This window comes from Lepisma saccharinum, chromosome 17 (genome assembly GCF_977018435.1).
Source record: "Lepisma saccharinum chromosome 17, izLepSacc3.1, whole genome shotgun sequence".
In the NCBI taxonomy this organism is placed as follows: Eukaryota; Metazoa; Arthropoda; class Insecta; order Zygentoma; family Lepismatidae; genus Lepisma; species Lepisma saccharinum.
In genome coordinates, this window is record NC_139245.1 from 49,572,675 (window position 1) to 49,592,545 (window position 19,871).

General features: G+C 38.4%; 1 protein-coding gene across 2 annotated transcripts in view; it reads right to left on the reverse strand.

Moving 5' to 3' along the window:
- The window catches only part of Rme-8 (receptor mediated endocytosis 8), a 193,259-nt gene that overhangs the window by 159,530 nt on the left and 13,858 nt on the right, over positions 1-19,871 (reverse strand). For both annotated transcript variants that reach the window (XM_083139435.1, XM_083139434.1), the window contains exons 4-5: positions 3,055-3,255; positions 409-551 (exon numbers count right to left, since the gene is read on the reverse strand). In XM_083139435.1, the coding sequence (XP_082995561.1) occupies positions 409-551; positions 3,055-3,255 (344 nt within the window). The remainder of the gene's footprint in view (positions 1-408; positions 552-3,054; positions 3,256-19,871) is intronic.

Here is a 19,871-nt window from a genome sequence, read left to right on the forward strand (position 1 = left end):
AGCATACAAATTCATACACAATCACAAAAAAGAACAAAAAAAAACAAATACTGTTTGTAACAGTTCAAAATGTATTATTATTACTGCTGTCGCAAACGTTAGAAATTTTTAACCACAATTACATTTTAAAATGTTAAAATGACACCACTAATAATAACGTGTCCAAAATTTAAAAAATATTAAGACTAACACTTTAAAATGGTTGTTGATGGTTACAATTAAAATTATGTTTGTGTGCCTTTGGGTAGGAGGAAAGGTAAAATGAAGGAAAATTGTATGAGTTCTTTTGTTAGAACTAGAAAGCTGAATTGTATAATGTAGAAACCTGTAAAAATCTGTATATGTAACATATATTTAAACTGTATATATATATTTACTAAACACTGTGCTGGCAAAAAGTTACATTACCTGTAATTTCCCAATCTCTGCTCGAAAAATCCCTCTAGAGAGATTGGATCTTTGGCTTCCCTTATGAGTACTCCTACATAGTGGTTAGCAGTTTCAATTATGTGCTTCTTTACTTCAGTGCTCCGTTGTGAAGCAAACAAGTGCTACAAAAATAAAAGAAGAAAAGTATTTGTACACTAAGATTGGAAGGCAGGTAAAGGTAAAGTTCCCCATGCATGTAGCACCGTGCCATGAAGGTACATTTAGAGGTACGTGGGGGTAGGGTCCCGCACATTCTCAATCTCTGCTATTTTGGAGGTGGATTAATCAGCACAATGCTCTGGCCACCTTTGCCCCCAGGTACCCATTGATTTGATGCTGGGTGAGCCCCCGAATCGCTTCATGTGGGGTGAAAGCCAGAAAAATTCCGACCTTCGGTCAGCCACCCTGGGAATCGAACGCAACAATTGCATGATGACAAGTAAACAGCATAAACACTATCATAGGCCCATGTTGAGAGTGTGTGGCATGAACTTGAATATCGCATCTATGTCTGCATGTCATTCAGGGTGCACGTGCACACACTGAACATTTGTAGACATGATTTTGATTGAATGATTGAGTTGGTGTTATTTTAAGTCCACTTTATGTACAGTAAGGCTAATCGAGACTAGACCTACAGTTTAAAGGAGGATCCGAACAGGATCCACTAGGTCAATAAAAAACAGGTATTTTATTCCTAAGTACATGGAAAATCTTATTTAGGGACACAAAATAGCTCATTAGCAAAATTTCTATGTGGGTCTCATGACGATCGAGTAGTATGTGCCTATGCAATAGCTTGTACTGTTGACTTGCACAACCTGCAACATGTTATTTGTTTTTTGTGGTCAGAGGGTGTGGAACCTTCTGAAATATACAGAATGAAGTTCAGTACATAGACAGTTGTTTGAGTCAGGGGAGAGTGTACAAGTGAGTGGATAATTCTCAAAACTGAAGAAAAAATGTTAGTGAACAACACCAACATGGAGACCAGATAGTGTGGCAAGTGAAGTGAGACATTGAATCAGAAGACCAAGATTCAAAAATTAATCTCTCCAGATTGATTCTGTCCTCAACTTCTTGCTCACCATAGAATATCTTCTCTGAGGCACCTCCATAAAACAGATATTATGTCTGTCTTGAATATCCAAGCAACGGCAAAATTAAATCTGAATTTCTGCTCAACAAATTTTATCTACGAGTTTGCACCAGGCCAACTCGCAACGTAAAGCTCGTTCACAATCCCACTACAAGGCTCTCTTTTCTACAGCCTTCCTCGCTCATATAATAATCTGCCTCCAAATGTTTACATATTCTTGTCAGAGCACAGTTTTAGAAAATTGTTAACAATGTATGTGTAATCTTAATTTTTTTCTGTGCCATCTTGTACTCTATAGTTTTGTTGTTATTATTGTTGTTGTTTTCCTGTTGTTGCTATTTCAGTATAAAATGGTCATTCTGTACTGTATCTGCAACTTTTGGTAAAATAAATAAATAAAAACCTGTCCAATGAACACAAGCATACATCGGAAACAAGTTTTAAGGAGCATTTGGAGCACTATGCTCATAAAGGAGATGCTTTTCTCGATCAAATTGTGATAGGAAACAAGTCCTGATTACACCATTACAAACCAGAGAAAAGAGAGAATTGATGCAGTGGAGCATGCATCATCTCTGGCCATGAAAAAAATCAAGAACAGGCCTCTTCTGAGAAGGTCATGCTGCCCATCTTTTTGGATGTCATTGGTGTGCTATGGTCAAACTGTGACTAGTGCTTGAAACAGTGATATGCTAGCGAACAAGTTGAAGCCCACAATATGATCTGCTGCCCATGCAGTGGATACACTACATATTTTGAAAGTTGAGGTATTGAAACACCCACCATACAGTCTGGCCTTGTCACGATAGGGCTTTCACTTGTTTGCAGATGAAAATGATGTAATGGAGGTGGTGCAAAGTTGGTTAAGGCCTTGTTAAAAGCAACACCAAAAAGGCTTTTCTAGAGAGTATCCACAACCTTGTGGACAGGTGGACTAAATGCATTGCAAAGTAACAACACAATTTGTTGGTATTGTGATATAATCATATCAATATAATAGTAAAGTTACTGATAACTTTGCTGATCTGATGTTTCTGTACATAGTATATAACTCAGGGCAAAATTCTACCATTATAATACTCTTTTAATGAGCTCAAAAGCATAATCACATACTCTGGTCTGGAAATGCATAAATATGCAGTTTCTTATTCTCACGCAGGTCTTACAGAATTACCCATCAGGTAAATGAATCATTCAGGCTCTTCACAGATCATTTGCAATTTTATATCACACTGATAGAATATGCAAATTGTATAGAGATCCATCTTTAATTTATTTGGTACCATTTCAGAACTTGCACTCTTTTCAAACTTTTATTCGTAAGCTGGTTAAAAATGTTAAGTTTGAAGAAGGGAACGGAGGATCTCTCTAAATGCTACCAAATAAACAGTTCTATGCTTTCATTTAAATGATAGTATTTCTTAAAATTTTAACAAACATCACCACAGTGAAAAGCCGTTAGCATGCAGTAATTTGTCAACAAATATATTTTCACAGCTACATTAGTTCAGGAAAAAATAACTTACCATTCTTCCAAATCCTCCACTTTTGACAACAAAACCTCCAGGGTAGTCCTTAACATTTACTATAGTCTCAATATCTTTGTAATAATAGGATGCAAGCACAGCGTTTGTTGCAGGATCCAACTGATCTAGAGAACATGGTGTGACACTAAGTACCACAGGCAATCTCGTCTCTGACCAATGTTGTTTGTAAGCTTGAAACCTCTGAAAATATATACACCAAACAAATACTATATATTATCAGTTACAATATAAAAAGATTTTTATAAAATACTGAAAAGTACTTACGTTGGTGAGTATGAGATTTCCGTGAAACTATGTTTCGGGATATAACTAATCCCTTCATCAGGTAGATATACTATGCCAAAATGTAATTATGACATTGGCTGAGTCACACAGGGCGTGGATCAAGAGGTATGGTAAAAATAGGTAAAAAGGTTAAAAAATGACTTAAGGCTGCTGAACGTGTAAAAGTGCCTTATTCCTACCATTGCGTTAAAATCCTGATGGGTGTATGCATAAAAAAACTAAAACAACAATACTCGAAATATGTTAGAGAAAAAGTGGTTTTTAACACGTTTCGAGTATTATCATTTGTGTTTTTATGCATACACCCATCAGGATTTTAACGCAATGGTAGGAATAAGGCACTTTTACACGTTCAGCAGCCTTGTCATTTTTTAACCTTTTTACCTATTTTTACCACACCTCTTGATCCACACCTTGTCTGACGCAGCCAATGTCATAATTAAATTGGCATAGTATATCTACCTGATGAAGGGATTAGTTATATCCCGAAACATAGTTTCACGGAAATCTCATACTCACCAACGAAAGTACTTTTCAGTATTTTATAAAAATCTTTTTATATTGTACTGATAATAATTTATACTACATGAGTAAGTCGCACCTGCATCAACATGAAATACTATATAATCATTTCATGAAAGGGACTGACTTGTTTCCCATCAAATCACCCAGCAAAATTCAGAATGACAGCCACTGCTTCAGATTTTAATGAAACTTGATGTATGTATTTGTTAATACTACCAAGGTATGAACACATGCATAATTTTCCTATCGATTCAGATTTTAATTAAATTTGACGTATTTGTTAATACTACCAAGGTACGAACTAACAAAATTTTTATTCTGTAGACCTCACAGTTACTGAGAAATGGGAGGCTAAATTTTCAGAATCTTGTGTGGATTGGTCATTGCCAAGACTGTAGTGGTAGGCTATAGTGGTTAACAGGAAAAAATTACCATATTTGTCGGCGTAGATATAAAATATATTTAGATATAAAATGTGTTTCATACACACTTTTGAGGAAAAATCCTTCACTGAATTTATAATTAATTTACAGTACTTTCAAATACGCAGTAATATGCAGGTACAACAAATAAATTAAATAATCTTACTAGAAAAGAATATATTTTAATCTTCTTCATCACACATTGCAAGGAAAACGTCTAACTCAGAGGAGAAAATTTCCAGAAATGAACATAATGAAAAATTGAGAATTGGCATACAAGATGCACCCTGTTTTTCAGACCTACTTTTAAAGGAAAAAAAGTGCATATCATAAGCTGGCAAATACGGTATAACTCCGAGTCAAATCGACATATCACTTTGAATTATATTCCTTAAGTTCATAGATATATGTATGTTCCATAAAACGAAGTTGTTACCAACATTCCTTTGCACTGCGAATCAGAAAAAAATCTTGTAATGCTGTACTTTTTGTTTCAATGTCTCACATTACTAAATATGCATTATCACTATAAGTATAACACCATTAAGCCTTGTTTCCATGATTATGAAAAACTAAATATGCTGACCAAGGCAGTAAATTATTTTATTAAAAACATGAAGACCTTGCTAGAAGGTTGAAACGTTACGTTTTAGTTTATGTTTTTAATAAAATAAATTACTGCCTTGGTCAGCATATTTAGTTTTTCAATATCACTATAAGGCACAGCAGCTTACGTATGTTCTGACAGGCTATGAAATAAAAGCAGTGAGGATGGTAGAGAACATGAAATAACCTACATATGTAAAATTTTAGCCCTCAGTCATATGCGGTATTCATACAGCAAGATTGGCAACATTATAAAAAATGTAAAATGTATTCTTACAAGGTCAAATAAAAAAAATCACCCAAATTTGTTTCTAATTATGGTATAACTTTCATCTTGGGCTTGTTTTTAAACTAAGGGAGGATAGTTGTCATTAAAAAAATGTTTATATGAAAATATTGAAATTTTATTTTTTAGGACACATGACGTGACGATGGACTTTGAATATCTCACAAAGTATATGTTCAATTCTTTTTTGGAAGGGGGAGGGGGAGGATAAAATATGCTACAGAGTTAAATGCAGTCTCTGAATGGTGTAAGTTTCGTTTTGGGACCAGGAATAAAGAAGAAACAATGTGACAGTAGTATATGCCACATTGAATTAAACAACTTGTAGTCCAGTCAATAAAGGGACAAAGGGCCTTACCGATGGTGCAGTGGTAGCGTCGTTGCCTTGTAATAAAGGGGTCCTGGCTTCGATACCCAGTAGAGGCACAAGTGGTTCGGATCCCACTTTAAACTGTAGGTCCAGTCCCGATTAGCCTTACTGTGCAGAAAGTGGACTTAAAACACCAACAACAACAATAAAAAACAAATAAAATTGAATATTGGGAATAATTCTGTACAAGTTGAATTTTGTTCAGCTGTTAGAACACTACAAAAAGTACAAAATCTCAAATGCCTCTCTCTGGTGCAATTTTCTCTATTATCATATCACCACCCTACAATAATAAAAGAATGTAATGTTTTATAAATCTAAATGCTTCTTTGTTTCACATATCAAATTGAGTTGTTTCTAAATTGTATTTAATGTTATTTAAGTTAACTTCAAAAAATATGAAAATATTATTTTAATATTCAAATCATTTCAAGTTTAAATATTTTTTTAACAAACATTTATTTACCTTACAATATATAAACAACACTATTGTTTGGTTAGAGAATTATCAATTTTTCTTGTAAGATATTATAAATAGTGAGTTTCTTCTACAAAACTCCTATCTTCTGCATTTCAAAAAATTCTTTATTGACTTATTATGAAAGTTTACACTATCTGGAGCAGCGCCTTATAGTAATAATGCAAATTTAGTAAAATGAGACATTGACACAAATAAGTCCACTATATATATTACAAGACTTTTTTCTGACTCGCAGTCCAAAGGAATCTTGCTGACAACTTCTATGAACTTACGAATAAATTTCAAAGTGTTATATTGATTTGATTCTGAGATATAATCTTTTTCTGTTAACGACTACAGGCTACCACCACATCTTTAGCAATGACCGATCCATGCAAAACTCTAAAACTTTAGCTTCCTGTTTGTCAGTAACTGTGAGGTTTACAGAAGGAAAAAAATTATGTAAATCGTGGCAAGTTTTTAAAGCACATGCTTGATAAGTCCCGTCTGAGAGACTCCCATCCACTAAAGATTAACCTTCACCTTATACATGTAGTAATACAATGATTTTAATCTTTCTATGGATACTACTTTTATACTTTTTAACATTGTAGCCTCCAGTAAGTATGTATGCATGTATGAGGGGAAGTCACTTTCACCATAACTTTCTTTAGGTTGGCCACACTGCCTTGTAACGTGCATTTAATGTAGCGTTATAATGCATATTACAATTGTATGAGTTGGTTCTGAAAAGAAGTAACAGACAGTTAAAGGAAGTTGATCTTGCCAGTTACTCAGCACTGGGCAGTTAAGGTTAGACGCCTTCCTCCACGTGTGAAGGTTGAACCTCGGAGACGGCTGTGGCTTAGCATACACCACTCAAAAGGCAAGGTCTTAGCCATGATATGACAATAATATCAATCACTAGCTGTCAGTCGTGTAGTGTCAATCATATGATATCATCATATGATTAGGTGTCAGTCATCAAGTGCCAATCATCTGATGTCAATCAAGTGATATCATCAAATGTCAATAAATGTGACACACATCCGGTGCAGATGTACCTAGAAGGTTACGCATCTAGTACGGATGTGCCTGGCAAGGCCTTTCTTATAGAAATAGGACAGTTTGCGAAGATAGCCACAAAAACAGGAAAGAACACACTTCTGATTGACAGGCTGAGTAATTAGGCAAGGTCAACAACAAATTACATATACTGAAGATTGGAGAATTAAGTATGTTGTGTGTGTCGGAACGCTGCCCGAGCTGTTTCAGGGTGCAAGTTCAAGGTAAGCTTACAACTGAGTTCAGTGTTGCTGGAGACTTAGATGCTCCTTGTGTAATACCAAACTTAACTGATATGATTGGGTTATAACATAGCTTAGGAGTAGGATACTAACAAATAATATTCATTTGCTACATGTTAAATAAATTATATTATTCCGAATTGTGAGTGTCTCTAATGTTCCCTGAACTACTGCCCTTAAGAAATGTCTCTCTCTAAAAGAGCGGCGTTTCATATTGGTGGAGGCGCTGTGTTCCCCCTCTCTGTGACTTTCTTCTTGTTTTCGTAAAGCGTCTGATAGTTTGAATACGTTGCTCCATTTGTCGAAGAAATCTTAGTGGTTGCTGTTGCATCTGTCTTTCATGGTTGTTCATGGTCTCTTGTAAGTGGTCGCTCCACGTCGGCTGGTTGTTCGATTGTCCGGATGTTTGGTCGTGGTCTGCATCCTGGTTTCGACTCCGGTCTGTTCTCGTTGATTGTAGCCTAAGATTCCTTCATTAGGGTTGTAAATGACTTGTTCAGATCTCCTATTGTTACTTGTTTTCCGCTTTTGAATGGTTGTAACACGTCAGCAGGCAACTGGCGAACAAAAACCCCTATTGTCTACTAGCATTAGATGCCCACTCCCATCTTGCTCTGAAGAGGCAATTCGTACACCCCTCCCTGACGAGCATAGTATAGAGACAAATATGCCGATCACTCCGCAAGAGAACAGTGGCGGAGACTCCGCTGCAACGATGCATTCATATGCCAGAGTCCCTGCAATACAGCCGGATGTTTTTAATGCAGACCCTGGGGACAGTATTGCTGATTTCTTTAACACGTACAAACGTGTAGCTTCGATTTTAGGGTGGACGGAAGCACAAAAAATAAAATTCTTGCCAGCTTATTTGAAGAAAAGCGCTTTGGCTTATTGGGATTTGAATCGAACCACGTTGGAAAACCTACAGGGATTCCAACAAGTCGAAGACGCGCTTACTACGGCTTTTCAACCCGTCTTACCGGTTGGACAAGCCTACCTTGAGTTGGCAGCACGAAAGAAACAACGGGATGAATCCATTGAGAACTATTTTTACGATGTTCTCAAACTGTGTAAAAAGGCAGATCCAAATATGAATGACGACGGAAAGATGAATTTTGTTTGCAACGGTTTAGATGCACGGGATACGGAAAAGTTAGTAACAATGAAGTCTCAAACATTAGACGACCTATTAGCGAACCTGCGGTTGCTCGAACGTGCCAAACGCCAGGCGGATATTGCATCTCGTACTTATGCTCAGGTTGTACAAGGGACCAGCGACCGCCCGAAAAACTCGTCAAATCGTCCGGCTAATCCTACGCGATATGTGCACACCGTGGAACAAACAAGTTCAAAGGATACCGAGAAACAAAAGAATTCCCCAGCTTCGACTTCTTCACGAGGAAGGGGAAACAATAGAGGCCGAATATCATCTCGCGGAAGAACAGGCAATTTTCAGAATAACGATAAACGTTGTTTTACTTGTGGCTCGGCATATCATTTTGCTAGATCATGTCCACAAAGGGGTTCATACTCTACTAACCGTGGAAGAGGTTCTTTTTCACAACGAGGTCAACCTTTTCGAAGAGAAAGCAATCGCGATTTTCCAAGAGATCAAGTTTCAAATCTCCGACGTAGTCCTTCTCCTTATCGTGGGAACCCAAACGAGTAAAGGGGAAACGCCTCAGGGGTCGTCTACACCCTCATCAACAAAAACCTCTGAAAATGCAATGTTATGGTGCCATTAATTGTTCCACTTTTTCGCAAAATGAGGTAAAACAAAATCAACGACCAATGATTATGATTTCTATCTTTAGACGTCATTTTCCTGCTCTTATTGATACGGGGAGTACATGTAGCCTTTTGCATTTTGGAATATTACCCCGACACTTTTCCCTCTCTGTTAGAAAAACAGGTTCGGTAACTTTATCTACGTTATCAGGAATTGCAGCAAAACACACGCCAGTGTGCAACTTTCATTTCTGGATCGGCCCTCACAAGTTCAGCATGCCATTAGCTGTCTGTGGTAACCCTTCATTACAAAATCGTATTATTTTGGGTGCGGATTTCTTTAACCTTTATGTTACACATTTGACGAGAACTGGTGTACGATTGTGTAAATCCAAAGCTTCATTTGTACCATATCTGCGGGATAAACAGATACAGTCCTGGGGTAACGAGATCCAAGTACAGATGGGAAAGGAAGTACAGAACAAGGACCAAATAACATTTCCAACTGCAGAAACATCTACGGCAGTATATTTGGATTCGGATTCATTACATATCCCACCAAATTTTATTGCACCCCAAAAATTTGTCTCTTTCGATACAAAAACTAATCGAGAAGCATATTTTGCCAGGGGTAGTAAGGAAAACGTTGCCGTTAGTAAACAAACGAGGCAGGACGTTTTGGAGAACGATAATTTTCCCTCTTATAGGAAAAACACCGCGACACCGAAGTCGAGTGAGGATATAGATAAAGTCCTTTTCGAAGAACTTCCGTTCGGATCCGAGAGTGTAAACAGGAAGTTTGCAGATAATCGGTGAATGTTAAAGGCATTTTCTGCACATTCTGTGATACTCGAACCTTATGAATATACAGAATTGGCGATAACTTTATCTCCTTCTGTTCCCCCTCATCAGGATTTCATTCTCGAAATCAATTGCGGTCTGTATGATCAGTATCGCTGCTTGGTCCCTAGGTTGCTCATAAATTCCTACACTACCAGATGTATTCCTATAATTAATATGAACCATTTCAAAGTTGCATTTCCGCCTAATTATGTAGTAGGAGTCTTACACAAACCAGAATATATCTCTTCAAATTTGCAAAGTGCTCCGTCACAACAGGTAAACGCCATAGACGCAGCAAACTTAGAAAGTACCTTGAAATCCCCACAGAAAGAATTTGATATTTGCACTGACTTAGATATATCACCTGATTTGACGGATCCCCAGAAACACGAGTTACTACAACTGCTCGAAAGATACAAACATTGTTTTGCAGCCTCGCCAGAACAATTAGGAGTTACCAATGCATACGAAGTGACTTTACCACTCGAGGATGATATTCCGGTTAGACGAGCACCATACAGGGTATCACCAAAGCAGCGGGAATTTATAAAGGCGGAAATTGAGAAAATGCTCGGTCTGGGCATCATTCAAGAAAGCGAATCGGAATATGGCGCCCCTATTTTGTTAGTTGCAAAGAAGGACGGAAGTTGTAGGCTCTGTTGTGACTTCAGGGCTCTAAACCGGAAATTGAAAGTTCCAAGTTATCCTCTTCCGGCCATTTCTGATATCATTCATTATCTTAGTGGGGTGAAATATATTTCTACCCTAGATCTTTATACTGCCTACTGGCAACTAAATATCGCAAAAGAAGACAGGCATAAAACAGCCATAGTAACACCTGATGGAACCTTTGAATTCAAGAGATTACCCTTTGGTTTAGCCTCCGCCCCTGCAGCTTTCCAAAGATGCGTCGACAAAGTCTTCGCAGCCCTTAAATGGAACAGCTTATGCGTTTTCCTTGACGATATCATTGTGTTTGCTGAAAATTGGACACAACATTTGGAGAGATTAGAAAAAACCTTCCTCGCCTTAAAAAGGTCGAATCTTAAAGCAAAACCTAGCAAATGTCATTTTGCGTACGCCGAAACAGAAATATTAGGCCATATAATAGGCAGGAATGGTGTTGCAACCGATCCGAAGAAAGTAGCTGCCATAAAGGATATTCCTGTTCCAAAGAATTTAAAGGAAGTTCGATCCTTTGTAGGATGTTGTAATTTCTATCGTAGATTCATACAAGGGTATAGTCTCATAGCTAAACCTTTGACTGATCTAACCAAAAAAGGGATACCATTTAACATGGGTGAAAAACAATTGTCCGCATTTAACCAGCTGAAAACGTGTCTGACGACCGCCCCTGTACTACGACATTTTGATCCCAATCTGCCCATTGAACTCCATTGCGATGCATCTCAGCTGGGATTCGGCTCAGTTCTTTGTCACGTTGTTCCTGATCCCAACAATGAAAAGAAAACTATGACTCAACCCGTGAGCTACTGCTCCAGATTGTTTACGGGAGCGCAAGTAAATTATAGTATTTGTGAAAAAGAAGTGTATTGCCTTGTATTCTCCATCCTCCATTTTCGTCAGTATTTGACTGATATATTCTTTACAGCAGTGGTCGATAGTTCCGGTGCTTGTTGGCTGCAACGAGCAAAGGATTTATCGGGGAGGCTTGCAAGATGGAGTCTACGACTTTCCCAGTTTAAATATCAAATTAAACATCGCCCGGGGCGAACTAATTGCGTGGCCGATTGTATGAGCCGTGCCCCAGTTTCTCCTCTAACTGATGACGAAAGAGATTATATCGATCATGGTGACATGGTTGGACTGATTGACGAACTGACAGACTCGACTTTCAATGAAAGACAAAGGGAGATACGAACTAGACAATTACAAGACTCTGAGGTGCGAGCCTTAATTGAGTTAAAGGAAAACGACCCAGACCATCTGACTGTAAGATACTACACGTTAGATAATGGGGTATTGTATCGCCTATACAAAGATAAGAAACTATTAGTAATTCCTGACAATCTGAAGGCTGATGTGTTATCTGATGTACACGACTCACCTTATACCGGGGGACATACCGGACAATCCAAAAGTTTGCAAAAGTTATACGAACGTTATTTTTGGAAAACCGCACGGAAGGACGTACTGAATTACGTCCGTTCCTGCCCAATATGTCAAGAACGAAACAAATCGACAGGAAGGAAACAGGGTTTCCTTCACCCCCTGCCGGTGTGAAATATTTGCGAGAACTGGGCAAGTGATATTCTGGGCCCTATTACCCCTTGTAAAGGAGGGTATAAATATGTAATTGTAGCTATAGACATGCTCTCGTCGTGGGTGGTAGCTCAACCCCTTAAGACTATATCGGCAAAGGCCGTGGCAAATTTTTTTGTTAACAGAGTGTACACAGTTTACGGACCCATAGCCAGTTTACTCACTGATCGTGGCTCTGTTTATCAGGCTGCTTTAGTAGATAACTTACTTAGTGAGCTAAAAATCAAGCATTTAAACACGAGCGGATATCATCCACAATGTAACGGAAAGGTTGAAAAATTTAACCACACCATAGCTACGATGCTTAGCAAGTACACAGCAACAAATCAAAAAGATTGGGTTTCTTTCCTAAATTTATGCGTCTACGCCTATAATTGTAGTCCCCTAGAAGGCCTCGGTCTATCACCTTATGAGATTTTATTTGGGCGAAAACCTTCTTTTCCCCTTGAAACGGGACTAAACGCTAACCCCACTGACCCATTTTCTGAGAATTTTCGCCAACATCTTAAAACAGTTCAGACTCTTGCCAGAGAATTGCATACCAAACGTCACCTACAAGGGAAAAAACGTTTTGACGCCACCAGACGTGAACCCTTATATGCATTACATGACTTAGTCATGGTCTATTTTCCTGCAAAAAAGAAAGGTATATCAGATAAGCTAAGAAGGAAATACGATGGACCATATCGCATTACTAAAGTTCGCGGCAAAAATGTATATGATGTTGAACGCCTAAAAGGAAAAAGAAACTTAAGGGTAAATATAGGCCGGTTAAAACCATACTGGTCGCGTGCGGAAGTCAAGGAAGACTAAAGCATGACTTTTTTTTTTGCACCAAAGCTAATCGCTACACAAAAAAAAAAAAAAAAAAAAAAAAAACCTTCCTTTTCTGCACCGACACTAATCGTTACCCAAGGATAAGGTCTACACAAGAACCATTACACACGATGAACCTAGTTCGGTAAACGGTGGAAACCCTGACTGGTTCGGATTCAACTTTCAAGAGGAGACATGTAAATACCCCCCCCCCCCCCCTGCTTTCTGCCTTCGAAGATTTTTCGTAACACTCAGCTGTAAACAACATTGGAAGGGACGAGCAAAGGACGAAAGCTAATTGTCGACAAATAAACAACTATGGATCCATTCCTTTTTCCCCCCCTTTCATATTGTTAAAGGTTGTTTGTTTTCTTGTTGTTGTTGTTTTCCTCTCTTCACGATAACTAAGGCAATGAAATTTTTAGCCAGAATTACTTATCACTACGGATACCGCATTTCCGCCAATACAACCCCAGACTGTTGCCTTGTACCGACGACAAAATTCTTTTCTTATTTTGAGGTCAGACAAATTCAGAAAAGCAAAATAAAATCTCTTAAAATAACTTACGCTTACCTTTTCTTTTTTTTTACAGTTTGCAGAGTTACCAATATTGTTTCCACCGTGAATTATTAGTCAGGTACAATTTTTTTTCTTTCTCCAACAGCGTGTAAATTAGCTCCCGTTTTCTTGTACGCTTACACGAAAGACAGAACCATATGTCCGCTACCGTGTGGAACTTACCTGACGAAATTGTCATTATCATCGCCGAAGCTGTAAATATTGCTCTTTCGCAAGCTTTAGGTGAATATTCCACCGAACAAACGCTTGGCCTATTTCCAAACAACACTCTTCAATACTTAGTCTTCGCCCTTGGCTATAATTTCATCGAAACTGTCTGTCATCGAAATCTAACCACGTCTACTAGGTGGGTTAATTGGCTCTACAACACTTTTATTCCATCTTTTGTTTACAAGATTCGCACTTGGGTTGCTACCTTTCAATTTGATTGGGTTCTGAGAGTTTCTTTTGATTCCTTGGGAACGATTACTATCACCAGAACTTTATCGTAGAATACCGCATACTTTGGCCTACATTCTATTATTGACACTTATGTATTCCGGGAAGATTGTTGTGGAGGGTCTTGGTTTAGTTCTAACCCCTGAAGGGCCACAGTTCCAATCCATTGTCGACGAAATTGCAGCACAAATAAATGTCCCTTCTTCTCGCGTTCTGGAACCAGAAAAAGTTCAGAAGATAAACAAGTATTTGCTATGGTTATTCAGAACGCAAACGGCGGAGAAGTTCTTCTTAGATTGCACAGAGGTTACTAGAAATTTTATACGTATCCACTCTAAGGCGGGAATCTATAGACAATTCCCCATTGATACGAGCGACAAAAGTAATGTGGAAATATTAAATCACCTGAAACAATTAGAAGAAATGGTGAACCGTATAGGGTAGCGCCCTAGAAGCAGTCAGAAAAGCATTATTTATGTGGTACACAGTCTATGCTCAACCCCTCCCTTTTCTCCACGGCAAGGATATATACATATATATAACAGGCACAGTGGACAATATAAGCTAGCTTTCATTAAATTCCTCATGCCAGTGGCGTACAATGTCCATTAACGTCGACTGGTGGGTATCGAGGTTTTCTCAGGACATATTTTATATATGCGAGGTGGGGAATATACGTGAGCACGTTTGTGAGGCTGTTGTTGACTCTGAACTTAGGCTATTTGTAAAATTTGTTAATGATTGTGCTGCTGCTACCGATGATAAAGATACATTTTTAGAGGAGTCCTTTGACAGGATCAAGTTATTTGTTCAGTCTTGCTATGCTAAATATACTTTAGATTGGACTTTCGACTGTGAATTTCGGGTGGCCAGTAAAACCTTAGATCTATTCGCATATTAACATGGAGGTCTCCAGTCAGCCAGTAGGAGAAGCAGATTCTGATAACGACTCTCTCGCTAGTTTAGAGACAATACCTTTCGTTAGATCTCCCGTTTCAGATCTCAGTTTGGACGAGGATTTTGAAGCGATACATTCTAATATGGAATTCGATTCTGCTCTTTTACCTGAAGTTACTTTGGCCCCGCCAAACTTGTTAGGCATGGATGCCATTGATATACAGATTTCACTTTTACAAGAAGCTTCGGATGACGAAGCTGAAATCCTCATTTCACAATTTCTGGTGATAGATTTTGTTCGGGCATTCACTTCATGTGAAAATAACTACATTGAAACAGGAAGGAATATCCTCAACGTTGTTTTGCCCCAAGGATCAGCCACATATTTTCATGTGCTTTACGATCTGATTTCCTTCCTACGCCTAAGTTGCGACACTTCACAAGTCTTAAGGAACGACTCGAATGGCTGTCGCAAATGTAATTCGAGTTACACGCACGTGTCAATTCTGTAATTCAAGTAGCAGGCGATTGGTGGACCCTTCACACATACTTCGATAGAGAACAGGGCCGTTTGCATTTTTGGCCCCTTTATTTAGAGGCCCGCATTGGTCTCTTTGAGGAATGAAGAGGATATTAATGAAATTGAAAGATTGTAAATAGTAATTCTCAGTTTGTAAATATTTTCACTGTTTTGCATTCGCTACGCTTACAATTTATTATTATATCTCTTTATATATTTATTGTTTTCGGATGACGGAAATTTTGCCCCCTTATGGACTATATATGCTCTCATGTGTATATATAAAAATAATAATAATAATAATACGAACAAAAAAAAACAGGGGGCGAGGACATATCGTTCCCCCCATTTTTCTTTGCGCCTCATTCCAGTATAATTGAGCTCTAACTCGAAGAGGCTTCGGGTCGAAGCTCTCTGGTAAGGGGAGTAAATAGAGGATAGTAGGGTGTAGTACCGTTACTTATATATTTTTAATTTCAGATCAGTACCATGATATTTCTGTACCATATTTTCCTATTTTGGGGATATGTGTGGACTAACCCAACAATCAGGCTCATGCCAGGAGCCTACTGGAGAAGTCTGCCAAAGGTCATACTCTACGAGGGAAGCGTGCCCCTCACCTATACGGAAAGTCTCCCTTCACCCACGGTGGTGGACCACACTTTACTGGAAGCCACAAGGGGACAAAAGATCACCTTTGAGGAGGAAAATCACGAGTATAAGGTATTTAATGCCTTGGAAGGGATGGTAAGTGACTTACAAAATTTGTTTCTACATCATTTGAATCACACTTACATAGATTTTCCCCCTCCTGCGGATGAATATGAGAGGACAAAGAGAGGGCTAGGCTTAACTTTCATTGGTGATTTCGCTAACTGGTGCTGTGGAGTTGTGAGCGAGAGCCAATACCATGATCTGCTGGTAAATGAACGGGTACTGAATGCACAAGTACATAAAATTACCACGAGTTTGAAAAATGAACACCAACAGGTTCATCTTCTAAAATCTCAAATTCGCGATGTTGTGACACAAACTAATAACACTATAGGCGAAATTGAAAAACAAATAAACCTCTTACGAACTAAATTGGAAAACAGAGTAACCGCTATAGGAAGGGATGCTAATGTGACTAACTACAAAATATATCTTATCGCCCTAAGATCCGTATTGTTGCATCAACTTTTAATAAGTTCCACTATTAATTCTGAGTTACGAGAACTACGAACTTCCTGCTTTGCAAATAAAATTCCACTGTATCTAATTAGGCCACAGTTGTTAAAAAGAGATCTAAAGCAATTACAATTCACTTTATCTAAAAATGGTTATCAACTGGCAATCCCCACCAAGAATTTAATGAAATATTATACTCTTCCTCTAGCTCACTGCTTATTTTCTCCAAATAAAGTAGTGGTAACCTTAAAAATACCCATTGTCAAAATTGGGGAAAATTCCGTATTGGAGGAATTTCTCACAGTTCCATTCCGTTGGGAAAATAGCACTTGTCACATTATACACCCCCCCTTGTTTTCGGCAACAAGCCCTTCCTTTGTAAGGTTATTATCAGGGACTTTTTTGGCCACCTGCGACCCACATAATTCCCCCTTATGTTACTTACCTCGTTTTGGGCACGACGCCACCTTGGGTAGTTCTTGCGCACAAAAGATAAGACAAGGGGCCACGATCCAAGAATTGGCCGGTCACTGCATGTTCCAATGTTATGAAGGAAATAACATTATCGTGACGGAAATTACGCAAGACCATTACGTAATCACAAACCCACCGCCAGAGATAACGGGCGAATGCAACGGTGAAAAGCTGAGAATCAAAACTTATGCTAATGAACCTGGCGCTTTGGAAATCACCCTTCCGTGTCATTGCTCTTTAACTGTAGCCAATGAAACCTCTATTTCCCGAACTTTTCCATGCCCTAGTCAGTCTAGCGATAGCGTACAGAGTTATCATATTTTACCTGCTTCGTGGGGTAAAATCCCTACGATGAAAATTAATGTTTTGTTCGCAGGAACAAAAGCAGCTGAATTCAAACATTTTAATGACTGTCTGGACGCATCTTGGCCCGAGAAGATTCCATTTCTGAAAATTTCCACTCAAACGGAAGCTGTCGAGAGTGATAGCGATCTGACTGATATCTCCGATATTCCCTCGTCATTAATAGTGGACAATGGTCGATCGAAACTTTCGTTAATTATTATATGGAATTTGTGTCTTACATTTCTGATTGGATGGACTATCCACAGATACCGAATGCAAGCAATTCAACTCATTGCCCTTAGCCAGGTCCGAACTACCGAGGCTCTAGATTTCTCAAATGGCATATTAGATCATATACTTATTTATGTAATTATCATCTTTCTCTGCATTTTGATAATTTTACTTGTGTACTGGGTAAGCAGACAATATTTACATTTTTGTTGTACTCGAAAATCCCTGATTCATACACCACCACACACTGGCTCTAATCAGGTTCTATTCATAAACGATGACGATCCCAGGTTACAAGTTGCTCGAAACACTGGAGCCATACCAAAACCTTTACCTCGCAGGTACAATCCTGGCCGAAAACCAGTGCACTTAACCATGACAGCATGACTAGCTGTCCTTATCTTAAACTGGCCTTTCTTCTCAACTACTTATGGACTATCAATGAAAACCTTTGTAACGTCTGGATTATATTTAAATAAAATTGATCCTCCCATTTTGTACGAAACTTCTGTCCCTTTACTATATCGCCTACAGTACAGCCCCCACACGTCTGACATTCTCGATTGGGAAACATTGCCCTCATCTTTAGGCAATACAACCATATCAACTGACCCTGCACTTCAAGGGTGGAGTTATTTCTCGGCTACAAAGACCCATATTAGAACGCTGTTTTTAAAGGACCAAGATATAGCTCAAATTCAGCAAAGAATCGAAGACTTTCCTGCAACAGATTGGATTAAAATTCAAAATCTTCCGCTTCGAGACTTGCCTGAAATGTTGCATATCTTAGTGTCCGCTTGCCAAAGTAAAACAATGCACCCCGCATTATTACCATTTAAAGTTCTTGAACAACACGTAAGATCATTACAAAATAAATTAAACTTCTTTAATTATACCTTAGCCATTTCCCCTGAGAAATTAGGGCAGTATTATAACCTCCCTATTCTAGAATGTACGATTGGTTCTGTGATCACCCTATTAGCACTTAAAATTCCTTTAATTCATAACTATGCCAATTTTCAAGCGTATAATTTAAACCCTCTACCGTATCAGTATTATGACAATACGTGTCAAATACAATTATCGACAGAGACTGTTATCCGAGATGACAGCAATAATGTTTTCTATGATCATTTATGTTCTCTTTCCCAAGACACCCTTTGGTTTATCACTCCAGTAAGAAACATGTTCACCCCTGAGTATCAATGTATCGACTCCGTTCTACAGAAAGATGTGGTAGCTCATGTGGAACGATGTCCTTTACATTGCACCAAAAACCCACAAGTGGTACCACCCATCTTGCTAAATGTTTCCACTTACCTTGTGTTAGCCCCTCCTCAGGTGGAAATAAATGTTAAATGTGAAAGTATTCTTTTTAGTTTCAGAAGAATATCTCCTTTTGGTACATTAGTTATTCAACTGGGTTGCCAATGTGTATTATGTGTATTATCTAAATGTTTCCGAGCGCAGTTCCCCTGCATCCTTCCTAATCCTACCAAAGCACAAATCTCCCGATTCTTACCAGTGCACTGGGTTCATTATCAATTAGTCGATCACGCTAATTACGAATGTACCGAGGAAATGACGCATTATTCTAATTGTACAGTGCGATCACAACTCCAAGCACCAGAACTCTCCAACGTACCTTCTCACGTAACTGTTTACACCTGGCTTACCTTGTTAACTTGTCTAGTCATAAGCCTTATCTCTTGGATCCTATATAGGATTCGTAAAAGTAAAACACGTTCTCATACCTCAATTCCAATGGCTATGAGAACTTCTCCAGTAAGGGCACCCTCATATGAAGCTCCCAAATGCCCCCCTATTTACGACACCATTCTTGAATAGTTAATACACCTTTAAACCTAGGTATTAATATTCTGTTTTGAGTTCCAGATTTCCAATTGTGCCTTTGATGTCCAAGATGTCTCGGGTGTGCGGCCAGCCTGATATTCTAATCTTAAAATGAACAGTGATATCGAAAAACGCATCCCTGTGAAGTTAACCCCGAAATTTGGATCACATCCCTAAGAAACACTACTACCCTTCAAGTGGACCTGCGATCTAGTGATACTCAACGTCACAAGTGAACGCTGTGAATACTATACTAGTGCTTGTGAATTATAGAGACACACTTTATATCACCTATATTGTTAACTACCATATATATATATATATATATATATATATATATATATATATATATATAT